Here is a 17,920-nt window from a genome sequence, read left to right as displayed (position 1 = left end):
GAAAGATCAAAATCTGGCATTTACTGGCAGATATATCAAAGAAAGTGCCCAATTAGATAAATACAGTGCAATTAATAAATCAGAAACGTGTTTTGATGCATAATTACAACTCTCAGTACACTCGAATAGCAATTTCTTGCGTGTTCGAGCCACTATCAACGATAATACAGCCCATTAATGATAAACGCGTCCAAATGTTGGATAGAACATCACTTTTGCGAATGGAAGAGAGTATGCACGATAGCATTGTTACCGGTTTGCGGTATGCAACGCATTTTCCTGCGGTTATAGGTGAACAAACCTGTGATCGTACAATAAATGAATCCTTGTGACATGAAATAGCATCTCACCGTATGATCTGCAAAGTTATTATTCAATGGCAAAAGAAAAGCATTTGTACGTAGAGAGAATTTCAGAATGGTCTTTGATGAAGATAATGGAGGTATTTCAGAATGGTCTTTGATGAAGATAATGGAGGTATTTCAGAATGGTCTTTAATGAGGAAAATCAAAACTCCTATTTTTACACAGCTTTCGTTGTCCATAGCTATCTGCCATCTACCGAGTTACAATGTTCAGCCGTACCGTATAGCATAGCGGCGTTGCGAGTCATCGTTCTCCGGTTCGATTCTCGGTCTTGTTAACGACCTATAATAGTCCATCTCTGTTTTATTCACAAATCTTTTGTAAATAAATTGAAGTATTAAAAAACTGATGGCCATGATTATCACAATTACAGCAGATATTATACAAATATTGATTACAAGATCCGAATCTAGCGGATTGCTCGCACTGTCAGGTTTCACCTTTTCCATCGGTTCTCCTCTCTTTCGTTTTTTTGTACTTTTCTTTGCAGCTTTTGTCTCATCCTTTTCGGTAACAGGTTCTGTTTCTTTTGTCTTTTTGCCTATGTTCGTTACAGGTCGTTTTTCTACCGTGCTCTTCAGCTCATTTTTGCTTGCTTTAGTAATTGCTGGACTTTTCGTCTTTTCCTTCACCTCTGTAACAACCGGTGTTAGCTTTTCCTTAACTTCTTTTATGGCTGGTTCGACGTACTCCTGCACTTTCTCCTTCGTAGTTTCTACGTAATTGCTCATAACATTGGGTTGCTCGGGATAGTCATAAATGAACGGAAAGAAATCGCTGAAGTCTCCGTAATCGTAGAAGTAATCGTTGTAATAGTCATCATAAATTTCGTTAAAGTTATAGCTTGCCATTACACATGTGAAAACGAACAGAAACATGAAGAACAACAAAAGATGCAATTTATATTTTGAAAACAAAAAATTTTGATGTAAACAAATACCAGCAAAAGTATTTTGCTCCGCACAATTTCTCAACTATCAGCAGCTCTCATGTAACAGTCATAGACCTGTCCTGACCGCTTTCAAATGCTCATTATCGCACACCTATTTTATCAGATCGTATGCGATTCACTACTAACCAACACGATCGGATTGGTTGAACAATAAAAATTTAAGGTGATGTTGGTCGGTGTCTGCAACTGAACGCTTTCCTCTTCTCAGCACGTAAACACCGGCATTCACAGTTTTTATTTTACCACTGTTTCTGCCCTGGGAGAACAAACTTGCAGAACTTACGGTGCATATTTCAGAAACGTGATTTGCTGTAATACATGCACCTTATGAATGGCACTGTTTGTGCTATATTTGGCAAAAATCTGCTCTGAAACTAATTACCATGAAAATATTGAATTGTTCCATGAAATAGCACGGCTTACACGCGTAACTTATACTTCCGTTTGCTAGATTGAAATACTATTTTTATGGTTATAGCATTTTAATAGTGCTTTGATGCTGCAGAATTATTTACCGCGTGGAGCCAGCATTTACACACGCTTCGTAAACATCATCCACGAACGAAAACAATGCAGGGCGGTAAACGGCAGCATTCTTCAAGGTTTTGCTCTTGCTAGTCCTGGTGAATAACAGCGATATCTTGGCGGTAATATGTTGTAGAACACAGATATTCGATAAAGCACGGTAGTACTTCGGAGCTAACCTCGTAAAAACTGTTCAGTAAGTAAATCTCGTTCTCACATGCCAAGGAAATCATTGCAGGATTAAATTTGCAGAACATTCTACCAAAATATCAGTGATGAATCCTGTTGTTAAATGGAGATAGATAAATGAAAGATGGTACGCTCTCTCGAATATACTGCTATTCCCTACGTAAGGTAATACTGATAAACAAGGACAGACAGAACAATTTTACGTAATACCATTCTTTGTGCCATGCCACAACTCATTTACGGTAATAAATGTACTAACTGTGTTGAATGCCCAATAACACAGTTAAAGATGTTTTATCAATTGTTATGAATGGTAACCGTGAACGCCTTGTTTCCAAGCGAGTTAAAATACAAAACATGATCCCGTGCAGTGATAGTATGATACTTGATCGTAGATATATCATGATCCCTGCTATTTATCATGGATGTGTCTGATCGTGATCTTAATTGATCAAGAGGATCGAGGAGAACTGTTTAAAGGTGCTGCGTAAAAAGCTTTTCTTGACAATACGAATAGATGAATTTCACAAAAATGAGCACACCGTTTGAATGCTTAAGATGTGTTGAATATGAGTGGTTAACATGGAGGCTGTGATATTTCACCATATTGTGAGAAACGTGCTAAAAGTTTCACACAATGCGCATTTTACGTGCCTTAACATTCCTTTCACGCCTTTGCTCGCTATTCCACGCATTGCTACATTTGAAAACAAACATTTGATCAGAAATGTTCTTTTCGTAGGGCAGAACATCGTTGTTGTTAAGAAACGCACTTTTACTTTGTTTTAACTCTACGGACCATTTAATTATGTTCTCTTAGTCAGATAGTGGTGAGGAGCGCGTAATACGGCACTTTGCATGCTGCCCAGTCCTTGTGTTTCGCTCTAGTTATCAATTATTTGCCTACCGATCAACTTTTACATCAAAAACGTTATTACCTGTGCTATGCATTTCAATTAGCTACTCCACAATTTTATTTTTACTCGCCACGGTTGGTATACGATCTGCAAACGGATACATTACATTTTTGCTAAAATGTACTTATTTATCATTTTCATCTGCACCATCCGAACAAATACGCTTCACGATCCAAGTTACTTTCAAATCGCTCTCAATTCCCTTGTCCAAATCACACCTTTTAGTTAACAAGCAAATCACCGTTTATTTTATATAATCGTATTCTTTATTACCATTTCTTACAGCTATGCTTCCATCGCTGTACCTGATCTCCTTCAAACCATTTGGGAATGTTCTTTCCACCTGCCCATTCTCAAACTCGTACGTAATAATACGTGACTTTGCATCGTACAGGTACCTGTACTTTTTATCTGCACTCACCACGTATGTCGAACCATCGTTCAGGTAGTACCTTGTCCTTCCTTTATTTTGCTCTTCATGTACCACTTTCTTCTCGTTTATCATCTTTTTATACTCCTGGTTAAGTTCCTTTAGTTTTGCTACCTCGCTCCTGAGGATTTGTATGAGAGAGATTTTCTGCTTGTTCTCCATTTTCCTTATCAATGCATCGAGCAGATTTATTTTTTGTTTTATTTGCCTCTCCATGGATGGGCACGGCTCAATGAACAAAAGTCTTGCAAAATTTAGTAATTCGTATTTGAGAGCCTTCACACGCGGTATTTGTGGTGTCAGGCCACCAAATTGTTACTTTATCTATTTTTACATGCTGAGGTACTGTCGATAAAACCATTTTGTTGTTCACAGGCTGCGGCCGTGAGTGCTCAAACAGCAAATGCCGAGTAATAACGCTGTGGTGTATCACTTGAAGAAATAAATCACAGAATTAGTGGCGCGACCGTGAATGTTAAAAAGTTTAGTAATTTACACGCTGCCAAGCACGTATCCGTGGCACATACTCGTTGTGGTACCGATGAAATTGTCATTGTGAGACAATACTTGATCTGAATCAGATAAAATAATGTAAAGAATCGCAACATAAATTACTAACAGAGCTGTTATTCGCCTTACGTATCGTGCCATGGTTCAGCACAACGGCTACGGATGTTCGCTAAAGTGACCGATTGGTGCGTGGTGACCCGGACCGAGGATGTGTTCGATGAGAGAAAGACAAGGGCAGACTCCAACATTTGCGAGCGGACCAACCAACAATACCCTTCGAGGGCACCAGCTATACCTTCGCAGGTCTGTACACCCCGTCCTTTCGTATTTTCAGGGGTAGAGGCATGTTAAACGGATTAACCACCTTCTATTCGTGCCTTAACGCTAAGAAAGGCTACAAACACCAACAGATACTAAAAACAATAACTTTGTATGTTAAGCATATGGAAAGATGCCTTTTATGGACTTTGTATTTATACCACGGGAATGATCTCTGTATGCAGTTCTTTTTTCCAGCAACAACTTTGATAAAACTGCTCTACACAACCATTTCATTAAACATGCTTAACTAGGACTTATCCTAGCTATAAGACCCGTCTGATACAGCTGTGTATTGAGATTGTATGACAATGCTTGTGCCATCTTGAGAGAGCACCACTACCCGTAGTTACTGTTAATCTATGTTCAGGGCCCAGCATTTATGATCTATGCTGCTATCCAGTGCTCACAATACCGATTTAGCACTTCCTAGTCTTTGTGCATCTGCCCAAGCCCGATATAATACAAGAGAATGTGCAACTCCCATCAAATCTGCTTAATACACATAACACTTACGTGGTGGCATGAGTGAGCATGGGAGTGCACCATTGCTTCGTCTTTGCACGTTGTAGCACACCACCGAGCCAGCTTTGATCGAATGTTCCTCTTACATAGAGTGATTTGGCCTCGTATGTTGGAAATGGAACGTGCCATCCGTTCATTCCACTATCCAGAACAAGCTGCAAGCACTGTTGTTTCATCACGCCCATTTTTTGGTCAGCCTTGATCAGCACGCATGATGCTGTGCTGGTATTTTTTAGATACTGTTTCCCTTACAATTCGTACTTCATGTATATCCAATCATGGGAGTGTTCTGTGCCATGCCACTTTCGTGCACGTTGTTTAAGCACTGGTTGATAAATTAATTTGCACTGATGGCTCTGTATCGAATCGAAGAGGTGTGCTGATCAGGAACAAATATATTTTCAACAACGTGATCTGTCACAGATCAATAACTCAGACACTGCAAATTGCGAGTTTAATTGCTCAATTTATCAGAATATATAAATTAATGCAACCTGAATTTCGGTTCTAGTAAATTACATTAAATGCAATTTCGCTCAAAAAATACAGCAATAGTGCCATAAAGTGCTATGAACTATTCAGGGCTCTTAATAGTTCGTGCCTTTCCACAATACAAGGTGAGGAAGGCCTATACATTCAATCAATGCATGTATCCGATACCATTGCATATCTCAGAACAATTAAATAGCAGCACTGATGATCAATGAGCTGGTAAATTCGAAATTTGAAGCAATAAATTAGCTGCTGATAAATGATGCAATCCATTTCTTGGCCGGTACGCACGTTTAACTAACAATTCGGCATTTCTGCACGTTTAAAGTCATATTTGCTCCTCTTCGCTATTTCATCGCATAGCAACATTGACCATGCACATCCTACGAATGCTACGTTGCACCTGCATTTTGTAATTTTGTCTTTTTTCTTGAATGAGATACCAAGTTTTTATGTTGCACTCCTTTCCTGTGCTGTCCGGGTACAAATATTACAGGACTATGTTCATTTCTCTGAATTGAGGAGTGCCGTTGCTATCTGCCCAAATAATTCTCCGTGATCATGCCGTGTACGTCTGCAAAACAATATTTAGAGAATTATCACCGCGATGTGATCTGATTCGCTAAAACTAACATTTTTCTATTTTTTGTACTAGTACCATGTTAAAACGGTGTTGTGTGCAGAGACCTTAAATTAATTTACTTTTCAAGTATTAACTAAATAAAAGTGTTGCACGAATCGTTTTGTACTCACGAATTTCAATTCGCAACCAAAAACCTTCCAAAACTGTTATAAAAGTATTTATAGGTGTTAAGGGACATAAAGACCGGCAATGCGCACTTTTTGAAATAGTGGATTTTTATCGATTGTTTATCGCATCGTTGTTTTAATCTGTCAAAAATTTGTGTGATTTACAGGACTGGCAATGTCTCTCACGGTACTGGTGAAATGCCTTGGCAACACTTGTAGGGATCGCACTGTCCAGAATCAGTACTATCTACGTACAGCCTGCTTGCATGGTGCTGCTTAATACCATGGAATACAAAACGTAATGCGCTCACATTTTGCAAATGCCTTGATATCCCCTTGATTAATTACACGGTTTCACCATCCGGGCATCAAAATAAACATCCATCAACACGTCTGCTTTTCGTGGTATTTCACTCGAGTACCGCTTTTCACACCGACCCGCACTGCCAACACTTTCTCTTGACGTAATGTAGTGCTATTTTAATTTAAATTTGTTTCTTTCTCTTTCAGTGATTTTCTGAAGATGGAAAGAAAATACGCAAGGGAATATTCCTTTTAGTGCCAGCAGCTCTATGCCATTACCGGTGATATACACCACTAAAATGTCCGTTTAATGCCGATTGCCGCATTTATGGACCTATTATTGCACGTGTCCTGCAGCAGCACATAATCCGTAGTTATGGACCAAAGCAATGGTTGCCCGCATCTAACACGGTGTAGCACTGCCAAAAACAGGATGTTCCGCTCGTATGTGCCAGTTTTCATCGTCACTATCCTTTTACATGACGTAACTTCTCAACTTTCTTTTCTATCACTTTTATCATTTTTTTCGCTTCTTGGTTTTTCTTTGCTGGCAGTCCACAACACAGTCCCAAGACCTGAATAATTCGTTGAACTTGATTTATTAATAATCTTAGACAACAATTAAAATGATTTCATTTAAATTTAATAACTCGTCTTCACGTTCTTTTTTACTGATAAACTATTAAAATCACCCATTCATTTTATTATGGGAGCAAAAAAACGTTACAAAGGTACCATTAAGTTCTTCAGTTACGAACGGGGCTATGGTTTCCTTGTACCTCATGATCCAGAGATAAACGAAGACGGTAAGTTATTCTTTTTAATTTCAGTGTTTTTTCACTTCTCATCGATTTCTACACAACCTGGAATGGTGGTCTATTTATTGCCACAGCAGATTTGCGAATTCGAGCTGGTTAAGGGACCAAGAGGGTACTTGGCGAAGAACGTCACGTCGGAACACAAAACGGAGGCTCGCGGCCAGAAGACCAACGACATCTACTACCACTATTATCATTCCTTTAGAAAAATCATGTCAAAGATGATTGAGGATGAGATTGACAAAATGAAGGAGAATAAGAAGTGTTGATAGTGTTTCCAACCTATTTTGTGATCTAATTAAACACGTTGGCCGGCAGTTGTGGGATGTACAGGTGACCTGTTGCAGCGTATTGCTCTGCCGTTCGTTGTATGCAGTCCAATTTACCTTTTAATCTATTTTTTATGAGGTGCGTGCCGTTCAGGCTGCCTCGCACCAAAACCATGAACTGCTGGTGGAATGTTTTTGACATGCTAAAACTCAAAAAATATCCTGTGAATTAAAAAATTTTATAATTGCACTGACGTGTTGCGCTGTAATATGTGCCAATTCGGCAAGTTGAGTATTTTACGTGTAATTTATGGATGCGTATGAGCACTCTACTGTTTTAAAGGACCTGGTCCTATGTTGCTGTTCTTGTAACGAGCAAACCATGAGGTCTATTTCTTCGTAAGTAATGTTGCCATTTTTTCAAAAAACTAAGAAATGCCATAATAGGAAGAACAGCGTTTGAGAGTAACTTTCGTTTTCGTTCGTCCGTGAAATGTTCAGCCTTGCATGCAAATACAATAATTTATTGAGCAACAGTGTAACAAGCATACCACCGAGCTGAATGCGTATAATACTATCCGCATCACAGCGTAGTATTCAAAATCACTGTATGACACTTCCAAGTTTTAAGCTTTTGACATATTTCCTCTTTAATACAACGGATCACTCCCGTTTAACATGCACACGCCTGGTTGTCGTGTCATAACAATACGTACCGCGTTTGACACTCCGTATGTTCCACAAAGACAAGCTAATGGTGGATAACCTCGCTTAATATATCGGTTACATTTCGCGGCATCACAACGAATTTCTACCAAGTTCGTGATTTAGAAGATAAGAACCAGAATTGTATTTTTTATACTTTTGTTGCAAATCATACAAAGTATCGAATAATCAAAGATTGTGGTGCGACTGAACGTTAATGTCTATGAAACATAAAATAAATAGTACCGCACATCGGGTGTACGATGCAAGTCTTTTTCCTGATAGTGCTACTCCACAAGGCATTGTAAAGAGATAGAAAACGCTTTCTAGAACATACTTTGCTACAGAGAATGCTTAAAGCGTATATTCCAGTTTTATCACAGCGATGTACAGGTGCTATGTTCAGAATGTGACTCCAAAAATGATTTTTTACTCAAAGTATAAAATACCAACAGCACGATAACAATTTCCAAATTCAGAGATGTGAACATTAAAATAACCTTCGATGTGCGCAATTTGGACAATATTTCTTATCATAAATACTAACTCTTCATGTCAGCGGTAAAAGAAACATCGTTTGAAATCATAAATTGGTTTTATCGTTTAAAACGTCAGTTACTGTGTGAGAAATAGCAAATTTGCGTTATCTGAATATGGCACAACAACAAAGCCTAAGTTTGCTCACAATTTTGGTAATTGCACGGTAGGATAAACTTAACCACATTTTAAAAAATTTACTTAGCGTATTTCTCTCCGCAAAATTGTTTTTTCCAGCAACAACTTTGATAAAACTGCTCTACACAACCATTTCATTAAACATGCTTAACTAGGACTTATCCTAGCTATAAGACCCGTCTGATACAGCTGTGTATTGAGATTGTAGGACAATGCTTGTGCCATCTTGAGAGAGCACCACTACCCGTAGTTACTGTTAATCTATGTTCAGGGCCCAGCATTTATGATCTATGCTGCTATCCAGTGCTCACAATACCGATTTAGCACTTTCTAGTCTTTGTGCATCTGCCCAAGCCCGATATAATACAAGAGAATGTGCAACTCCCATCAAATCTGCTTAATACACATAACACTTACGTGGTGGCATGAGTGAGCATGGGAGTGCACCATTGCTGTTCGTCTTTGCACGTTGTAGCACACCACCGAGCCAGCTTTGATCGAATGTTCCTCTTACATAGAGTGATTTGGCCTCGTATGTTGGAAATGGAACGTGCTGTCCGTTCATTCAAAGTCTTCATGACCTATTTCCTTGTTTACTAGTTAGTCATTTCACCCGTTCTTTTAAGACTTAGACCCATTTTTCATTACTTCTGAAGCAGTTATTAGTCATCTCAGTAATACGGTACAAGGATTTTGTGTCTTTCCGTAGCGTGTGAGATATATCGTGTATTTAAACCCAGTATCAACCGTAAGTTCTTATGTGCTGTACCATGCCAGACCAAAATGAGCACCCCTTACCACAGCTCAGTTGATATTTCAATGTCTTTTGCTGTCAGTTGTTGGAAATGAATACGTGAGAAGATTGGCGTTGCCGAGAAAGCATTCTGTCAATTAAGGACCGGTAGTAATGATCGGTCCCAGTGAATCAGAAGAGTATGTTTGCTGGATGAATGGTGCTGTGTGTGAAGTGATAAATAAAATATATTTTTAGTGAAAAAATGGAATTGAAGCGTGTAATTGGGCAAAGCGCCAAGAAATAGTCCCTTGGTATCACAGCACACGAAATATCTTCTCATAACAGAAAATAAAAAAGGTACACGCAACGAGTTACAATAGCTCATTTAATTAGCAGTCTCCGTAAAATACGGCTCATTAAGTGCATGTATCGCAGGCATACGATCCATAGGGTTGTACCGTAGCATGTTATTGATTAGATCCGTGAACAAACCATCCTTAAGAATGATGTTCAGATCAATACACTCCCACTTTGGGAACGATTCTTGATAATTTGGAAGATATGTGACGTTCTTCCAGTTCGTGTTGTCAGGTGTTCCCAGGATCATAAATATTTTATACAGCTGGTCTATTTCTGAATCACCAGGAAATATCGGTTTTAACGTAAATAGCTCTGCAAGGATGCATGCTAAGCTCCATACATCAACGCTTGAGGCGTAGTGTTTCGATCCTAGCAGTATCTCTGGAGGCCTATACCATAACGTTATTACATCGTGTGTAAGTGTTTTGATAGGTAGACGCAGTGTCCGTCCAAGCCCGAAATCCGCCAATTTTATATTTCCGCTTCCATCAATCAAAATGTTCTGTGGCTTAAGATCCCTGTGCAGTATCCCGTTGCAATGCAAGTAAGCAACTCCCTCGACCATTTGTCGTGCCATTTCCCTTCTTTTTTCTTCATAAATTGTTGTTCCCTTTGATATGCAATCATCCAAAAACCGTCTCAAGTCCGTTTCCAAGTACTCATAAACGATGTAAATGCTGTTATTGCTGTACATCACGTCCATTAGCTTTATGATCCTCTCGTTGTTCAAATTTTTGAGGATTGATATCTCTCGGATCGTGGTTGTGGATATGCCCTCCTCCTCGTTCTCCGGACGTATTTTTTTCAACGCTACAATTTTGTCTGTCTTCTTATTTTTTGCCTTGTATACGATGCCATAGGTCCCTTCGCCAATCTTTTCCAACCGCTGGTACGAATCGGTTGTGCTCATTTAAGGGCGTTTTATGGTTGGAGATGAAAAAGGCTTAAAATTAAAAACCTGGTTGTAAATGCAGGTGTTTCTTTGGCGGAGGAACAGTAAAAATAGCAAACACTCGAATCACAGATTAGTCATCTCGTAAAACCAGCATCTTCACCCGCAATTACGGATACACTAAGTCATTGTACGGATGCAGAAACCGTTGATATGTGAGCTGTGCTAAAACCAAACGGATCGAACAGCGTAATGTGTCAATAATGAGCACATCGGTACCAAACAATCGGTACATATAGTGCTTGGAAACACTCAAAAGATGAATACAGCGACCACAAAACATTGTATGCACGCACAGAAATAAACAAATTAATAACATTTACCTTAAATAATCCCAATCGTACTGAAATTAGATCGCTGCAGGCGAACAAGTCAGGCTGTAATTTTTATTCGATATTTTCATCATCTCTGCAGGTAACAGCCGCAGTGTACACGAACTGTGTCAAAGGCTTTGCTTTTCTTTCAAGGGTCCTGAGTGCAAATTCGCACTCGTCAATTTCTTTCAGGAGATCCTCAAATGCCTGGTTGATCGACATAACAGGGGTGTGAGATGCACGAAAAGAAAATCTGCTACTCAACGAAAAAATAGCACCCAAAAAACATCCCCGTGGATGCAGTACACTGCTGAATTACTGTGGTTTAGCGGTGTCTTTGTACCACTAATACATGGTATGCTGAAAAGTTTACCAGGGATAGACAACCAAAAAAACACGAAAGATGTCAAGGCGAATTAGGAGTAAAGGGAAGTAACTGAATACAAACTATCAAATACGTGCTATGAAACTGTTAACGAATGAGTACCAATAAAAATGGCAGTGGTTCTTTTTGTAAATATGGAAAATGCCTGAGTACCCCCACGCTTTGTTATATGGTCATAGCCAGAAGTACCGAAAAAAAAGACGAGAAAGAGGATAAAAAGAAATTAAAGAACTATAAAAAGCAGAGCAGGAGATATTTTGATGAGAATATGGAAGAAGGAAATGATACGACTAAGAATGTGCCTGGCAATAATTTCGATAATGTTTTGTATCACTCAAAGGATAATAATACAGCAGCTGACAGCATGTTTACAAGCGATATTCTGGCCACGATATATGAAACAACAGGTAATATGTCATTCAACGATTCATTTCAATGCCTCTCGTACTACAACCACCTGTTCAAGACAGTTTTTCTGAACCACACGTATTTTAATCTTTATGACATTTCTTATCCATCCGATAAGCTAAAAGAAGACCTGAACTACTACCGCAATACTGTAAAGAAAACGACACCGTTTAAAATAATTTATAACTCTTTGATTTCGCAGTATATCTCGGAGGCCCAGGCATTTTTTGATGAAAACAGCTTTGTGGAGATAGAGACGATAAAGACAAAGGATCACTACGAGATGTCTGCTGGCGGATCGGCAAACAGCTACAAAAATATCAAAATCACTGATATTAAAAAGTGCAAGCCTGTTGAATATTCGAACAGCTTCATAGGCAACCAAAACACGATTTTTATCACCGATCAGATGTACAACAAGCTGAAGAACAAGAACTTTGTCATAAATTTCACAGTAAAAGAGCTCTCGCATCTCAAAATCACAAAATTTGTGGATATGAAAGCAAAAAGGCTCAACTATAGGGAAGCTGTTGAACTGTATGCATATGAACAGTTATCTCAGGATGTTAAGGGCAACGAGTACAGAATATATGAATCAAAGAGCCAAAAAATAGTAATCATGTGCAAATCGTCCTTTAAATACTACAATAAGACGAAAAGAATTTACGGCACACCTGATGATGCAAGTAGCGCAGAATTTGTATTGCAAGATGATGTAATCACGCCTGTTGATGTTCTTGGCAAAAAAAGAAACTATCTTGATTGGTTGAATGGTTTTGACCTGGCTGAGGGTGATTATTCTGCAGTGGGCGGTAAAATTTACCGATTAGAGAGTGAGGGATTTGTGTTCTCTGCCGAGGGATTCGTTATTGAAGCAGTGGAAGAATTATATTAACATGTTCTAAGTTTGAGAGTCAAATATTCATTGCTACATGACTTGGCAGGGCATTTTTACGCGTGGAAAAGTTTTATAAAATGGGATAGTAAGCATATTTGATTGATTTCTGTTCGTTTTTCATCACATATTTATTTCTAGATTTTTTGTTTGTTTTTATGAATTGCCTGCCGGCTACTCCGTGTGATTTTTGTTCCTGTGTGTTTTATATAAAATATCCAATAGACTACTAACGCTACATTCTGATCTAATGTGTCACCAAGCACTCAATTGTTCATCAATGCTCTCATCTCCTGTGCTTTTGCACCAAAATATTCTTTGTCGATGAAAATACGCTTCGTGTCCAGTTCGATTTTTTGGCTCTTCCACAACGAACTTTCAATCAAAAAAATAGCTGTCATAACGCTATCCTCATCCAAAACGGCTTTTCCCAGCAACTTTGCATGTGATTCCGACAGTCTCAGAATGCTCTCAAGGTTCCTTATGGTAAACATTTCGGTTTTCTGTGTTCTGCGCCATTTGAAATATGTATTGATCAGGTTGGTAGCCTCGATATTCACGTCTGTTTCGTTGTTTCTTACCGTTTCAAGGAAATCTTTTAATATTCCCAAGTTCCAATGTTGTTTCTTGTGTTTTATTTCACTTCTGGTCAACACCTTTTGGCTTATTACATAGTCATGTTCGTATTTTTCATCGATAAGAAAAATCAGATCGAATCTGCTTACCAATGGAGAACTGATCCTAAGATTTTCACAGATGGACTTGCACATATCGTAGTAGCTGATATTGTAAGCTGCTATAACTGAACACCGCGCATTCAGCGTAGATACCAGGCCTGCCTTGGCAACACTTAGTGTCTGCTGCTCCATCACCTCCAAAAGTCCTCTTTTATCGTACAACGGCAGAGCATCGAATGCATCGATGCAACAGATTCCGTTGTCCGCTAATATAAGCGCACCAGCCTCTAAAAGCCACTCCTTGCCCTGCTTTACCGCACACGTCGTCAAGCCCGCCTCAGAAGTTCCTATTCCATTAATTGACACTGAATGTGCTAAATGCGCAATGGACCTGAGAAAGTGCGACTTGCCTGTTCCTGGGGTACCCACCAACATAATATGCGAGTTATTTCTTGTTTCCTTGTCTTTTTTCTTTTTGCCAATAACAGAGAGCAAAATACCGAGCTTGACATTCTCGCAGCCTACAATTTCGTTCATGAAATTTTTTAGCAAAAAGCGCTGTTTGTCGAAGCATTCCACGTTCATAAAGTCGTTCAGGCCCTCAAATCTCAAGCGCTCTTTTCTTTCTGTTCTTCTGATAGAATGTGACTGCAAATAAATTACGGGTGACAGCTTCTCATTCATCTTGAGCAACGGCCATTTGAGCCGCACTATCCCAAGCACCTCAATATTCTCGCCTGGTAAGAATTTGCCGGCCTGCTCGCCCGTTATAAGTATTTCAATGGTGTCCGACATCGTCTGGGGATTCCCAATGTCCTGTATACGTATTATTTGACAGTTTTTTGCTTTTGTAAAAACCTCATCAACCTTGAAGTCGTTCTTCCCACACTTTTCACAGATAATTTTCCTTTTCTTTTTGTAATTTGCCAACTTCACGATCTCGCTGTGATCGCAGTACAGGCAGCGGTAGGACTGCTCAACATCCTTCAGCAAAATCGGATTTACTTTTATGATCGTTCCACGCAGCAACACTAAATGGTTAATTTTGTCACATCTGGGAAATCTCTTCAGCAAAAGCGATGGCGGAACGTTCTTGATCTTTTTATCCACGACCGTGTCGTAAAAGAGGTGATTATTCCGTACGAAATTGTGTGCGAATGCCGGAAACCTGTTGCACAATCGTAACATATCGATCTCGGGAAACGAGTAGAACTCGGAAGGCACGTCCATCGGAGGGCTACTCGTAATTTTGACCGTTTTAGGCAGCCAAAACGATTAAAACACTGCCCACTCGATTCAATAAATTTACGTACGAAAATTCTCGCTTGTCATTTATTGCCTAGTAGGCATTTACCTTTCTTTTGTTTAACTGCCTCAACAAGTGACACGCTTGTTCGACACTATCAAATTACACAATTGAACCGTGGCCAGAACATTTCCTCTACTATCTGTTCCGTTCACACATTTTACATCAAATATTTGAACGTATGTTATTGTGCAGAAGATGTGCTTGCCAATCGTTAATGTCGATGCCTATTCATCCGCATAAAATGACGTATCTCTGAGTAGCAGTCAATAACTTTCATTCCATTCCACAGTTACCGCTTTTTCAGGAGGAAATTAAAGCGATAGGGAAATTTGATTTTACCGTTTTTGCACTCAAAGCACGTTTACTTACCTCTTCATACAGCAATATCCGTGCAATACACTTTTCCGATCCGCTCTGACCGCTTCTTGCCTCTGGTACACGGTTTACAACATGATTTATCGCTTGTTTTCAAATCAGGGAGTGCTCACAATCACTTCTAATTCTCACCCCCATATGGATTTTGAACATGGTTATGAGGGAACTTCCATCAGAACTCTGATAAAACTGTTCGAGATCGATCAAAAAGAAGTAATCGTCTTTGACAACAGTGAGTTTTATGGCACTACGAGCTCACCATCAGACCTAGCAACATCGAAATATGTAAAAAACATTAAAATTAATAAAATGAGTGAGCCCAAGTGCCTGGTAGAGACAACACCGCAATTATTTCGTACGAATGGTTGTCTAATATCCAGGCTTGAGGAGCTTGATCTGTTGCTGAACATAGATTTTGTTGAAATTTACGACCATCTGTACATTGATGAAGACCTGACAGTGTATAAAGTACCGTACTTTGATTATGAAATAGTAAAATCAAAGTGGTTATCGGCACAAGAAAAGAATGCTTACTTCTATTTTGTACACAGTTGTTTAAAATATGAGGAGTTTAGAGCGGCCATGAGTGACGAATCGTTACGTATCTTTAATAATTCCCTGAGCATCCAAACATACGAGAACTGTGTTCCGAATTACTTATCATCGTTTGGTAATCCCCCGTTTTCCTATCCAATATACGGTTTAAGAGAAATATCCGACCAGTTGTCCCGAATGCTGTCCTTTAGGAACGTTTCATTTTACGTAAACAAGGATGTAAAGTGCACACAGATGAGCAACCACTACGAAATCAGCGGTATTCATGGCAGTGCAACGTTTAAAAAGCGCAAGAATGGAACAAACATTGGTGCCGTACATAAATTATTTTACTTTCGGGTTTTGCTATTGAAACAGCCGTTTATACTTCCCCTTTTTTTCGGTGTTATAACGATAAATAAGAAGGTGGTGAATGTAATAGCTGTTGATTGTAGTGTGAAGGTGTGCCCGCCAGACACCTTCCTGGTGTATTTTTACTCTGATCATGAACTTCCGGCTCAGTTACTGCCACACTTGAAAATAGAAGATGAGAATGTACTTAATGATGCGTGTTTCAACAACAGAGACGAGTTTAGCTGGTCCTTTTCATGATTCATTAAATTAGTTTTTTGTTCAATCGAACCATGTTTATCTCTTCTGCTTAACTTTACTCAATTGGGGAAATATATGGCCATGACTTTGCTTGCTAGCGTATTAATAGTGAATTAGTAATTTTTAGTGCTCTTCGTGTGTTTCAATTCAAAATTCTTCAGTTATGGCCAAACCAGTAAGCACTTGATGAAACTTATCATCGAGTTCATCCTGATAATGTAATACATGATAGTTATATTCCGCTTTTTGAAAATGGCCTTTGCACAGTACTAACATATTTTGTTGTATGCCATATCGTGGAGGTATCGATTTCTCCATTTTAACGAAAGTGTTCCGTAAATTGCCAATGAGGATCATTAATGGTCAAACACAGGCATGTTCTATTCACTTCTGATCGGTTAAACAGACAACGCAATTATCTTTTTTACAAGAGGTAATAAACTCATTGCAAGTTGTGCTCTGTGACCGTTTTGGATTCAACCACTACAAAATTCCTGCAATATCACGCACCTTGCGTAACAAAACACTCCTTTTGAGCTATGCTTGATTTGAATTTGTTACGATCGATCTTGTAGATGCTAAACGGTGTCGTAACAGCCAGTGGCCTACCATATGAGTGCTAGTAACATATCTTGCTTACGTAAATGCAATGTTCGTGATTAGAAGCATTTGAACCCGTTTATACCGTTCTGTTTTCTTCTATGTATAATTCTGTGAACGGATGATCAGAACGAAGGGCACTCTGCCCGAGATTGTTACATGTACAGAAAATACTTCAAATATGAAAGCAGTGCTAAATTATAAGCATTTTTATTTCTCTGAATACGGTGGTAATGGTGAGGTTGTTGACTGCTCATAACTTGGAAGAGTAATAGTTGGGTAGCATAACAGTGGAGGTTCAAAGATGTAAATTGGCATATTTGCATCCCTTGGACCTGATGAATAAGAATATTCGTTCTCCAACACGATCCCCTCATCAGAGATGGAACAAGATGCGGAATTCCCATAATTTTGTCTTCCTGTCGTATTTCTGATAGATGCTTCATTGTACGGCGTTAGACCTATTACGACTCGACTTTCTACGAATCTGTGCTCTGCATCAGAAGTTAAAAATTCGACAGCTCTATGCGACACAAGAGAAGTATTTGTGCACCATTTGTTCCTGATATAGTGTACTACCAGGTATAGTAGCACTGAGCCGCAAAAAAACAGAATGACAATACCGATTATTACAGGTAGTGTGCTAATATTGCTTAATATGTCATAGGGCAGTTCATTTGTGGAGTCTGTGCTAAGTTCTAGTGCTACTGTTGGTACCAATTGCTCTGTGTAAGTTGTTGAATTTTCCATTGGCAATGCGAGCCCATGTTTTGAACGGCTTATATGGCAAAGTAATAAACCATTTACGTAAATTAATGGTTGGTATTGCTATTTGAGAGAACGCTTTGGTTGATATAGACATGATGCGATGATAATTTTCGCAAACTATCAAGCAGCTGAACGTATTTGATTCCAGTAGCACAATTACAGTGCTTAGTGCGGTAAACACCGTCTGGTATGGAAATATGACGGTATATTGTACGAGGGATGTTCGATTTATCAAAAAAAGTTTAATCAGCA

General features: G+C 39.0%; 9 protein-coding genes across 9 annotated transcripts; 4 read left to right on the top strand and 5 right to left on the bottom strand.

The window, feature by feature from the left end:
- Nucleotides 1-95: 95 nt before the first annotated feature.
- VCUG_02837 (uncharacterized protein) lies at nucleotides 96-332 on the top strand (the record flags this gene model as incomplete). Its single annotated transcript, XM_008075253.1, has 1 exon — nucleotides 96-332. One exon carries the CDS (start codon nucleotides 96-98, stop codon nucleotides 330-332), a length of 237 nt encoding a protein of 78 aa, XP_008073444.1.
- A 168-nt stretch (nucleotides 333-500) lies between these two features.
- VCUG_00378 (uncharacterized protein) lies at nucleotides 501-1,243 on the bottom strand (the record flags this gene model as incomplete). Its single annotated transcript, XM_008075206.1, has 1 exon — nucleotides 501-1,243. The coding sequence occupies one exon, from the start codon at nucleotides 1,241-1,243 to the stop codon at nucleotides 575-577; it is 669 nt and encodes a 222-aa protein (XP_008073397.1). The 3' UTR covers nucleotides 501-574.
- Nucleotides 1,244-2,348: 1,105 nt separating this feature from the next.
- VCUG_00377 (uncharacterized protein) lies at nucleotides 2,349-5,092 on the bottom strand. The gene has a single exon (XM_008075205.1). It carries the CDS (start codon nucleotides 3,592-3,594, stop codon nucleotides 3,193-3,195), a length of 402 nt encoding a protein of 133 aa, XP_008073396.1. The 5' UTR covers nucleotides 3,595-5,092; the 3' UTR covers nucleotides 2,349-3,192.
- Nucleotides 5,093-6,982: 1,890 nt separating this feature from the next.
- On the top strand, nucleotides 6,983-7,363 carry VCUG_00376 (uncharacterized protein; the record flags this gene model as incomplete). The annotated part of the gene is made up of 1 exon (XM_008075204.1): nucleotides 6,983-7,363. The coding sequence occupies one exon, from the start codon at nucleotides 6,983-6,985 to the stop codon at nucleotides 7,361-7,363; it is 381 nt and encodes a 126-aa protein (XP_008073395.1).
- Nucleotides 7,364-9,856: 2,493 nt separating this feature from the next.
- VCUG_00375 (CMGC/CDK/CDK2 protein kinase) lies at nucleotides 9,857-10,749 on the bottom strand (the record flags this gene model as incomplete). The annotated part of the gene is made up of 1 exon (XM_008075203.1): nucleotides 9,857-10,749. The coding sequence occupies one exon, from the start codon at nucleotides 10,747-10,749 to the stop codon at nucleotides 9,865-9,867; it is 885 nt and encodes a 294-aa protein (XP_008073394.1). The 3' UTR covers nucleotides 9,857-9,864.
- An 863-nt stretch (nucleotides 10,750-11,612) lies between these two features.
- VCUG_00373 (uncharacterized protein) lies at nucleotides 11,613-14,791 on the bottom strand. The gene has a single exon (XM_008075201.1). It carries the CDS (start codon nucleotides 14,698-14,700, stop codon nucleotides 13,060-13,062), a length of 1,641 nt encoding a protein of 546 aa, XP_008073392.1. The 5' UTR covers nucleotides 14,701-14,791; the 3' UTR covers nucleotides 11,613-13,059.
- On the top strand, nucleotides 11,658-13,002 carry VCUG_00374 (uncharacterized protein; the record flags this gene model as incomplete). Its single annotated transcript, XM_008075202.1, has 1 exon — nucleotides 11,658-13,002. A coding segment is annotated over one exon (1,136 nt), but the record flags the coding sequence as incomplete, so codon positions are not given.
- Nucleotides 14,792-15,292: 501 nt separating the features above from the next.
- VCUG_00372 (uncharacterized protein) lies at nucleotides 15,293-16,300 on the top strand (the record flags this gene model as incomplete). Its single annotated transcript, XM_008075200.1, has 1 exon — nucleotides 15,293-16,300. The coding sequence occupies one exon, from the start codon at nucleotides 15,293-15,295 to the stop codon at nucleotides 16,298-16,300; it is 1,008 nt and encodes a 335-aa protein (XP_008073391.1).
- Nucleotides 16,301-17,110: 810 nt separating this feature from the next.
- On the bottom strand, nucleotides 17,111-17,650 carry VCUG_00371 (uncharacterized protein; the record flags this gene model as incomplete). The annotated part of the gene is made up of 1 exon (XM_008075199.1): nucleotides 17,111-17,650. The coding sequence occupies one exon, from the start codon at nucleotides 17,648-17,650 to the stop codon at nucleotides 17,111-17,113; it is 540 nt and encodes a 179-aa protein (XP_008073390.1).
- Between the last annotated feature and the right edge of the window lie 270 nt (nucleotides 17,651-17,920).

Source organism: Vavraia culicis (assembly GCF_000192795.1).
Source record: "Vavraia culicis subsp. floridensis unplaced genomic scaffold supercont1.4, whole genome shotgun sequence".
Lineage (NCBI taxonomy): Eukaryota > Fungi > Microsporidia > Pleistophoridae > Vavraia > Vavraia culicis.
Note: the sequence above shows the minus strand (reverse complement) of the source record. Positions and strands in the feature narration are given on the sequence as shown.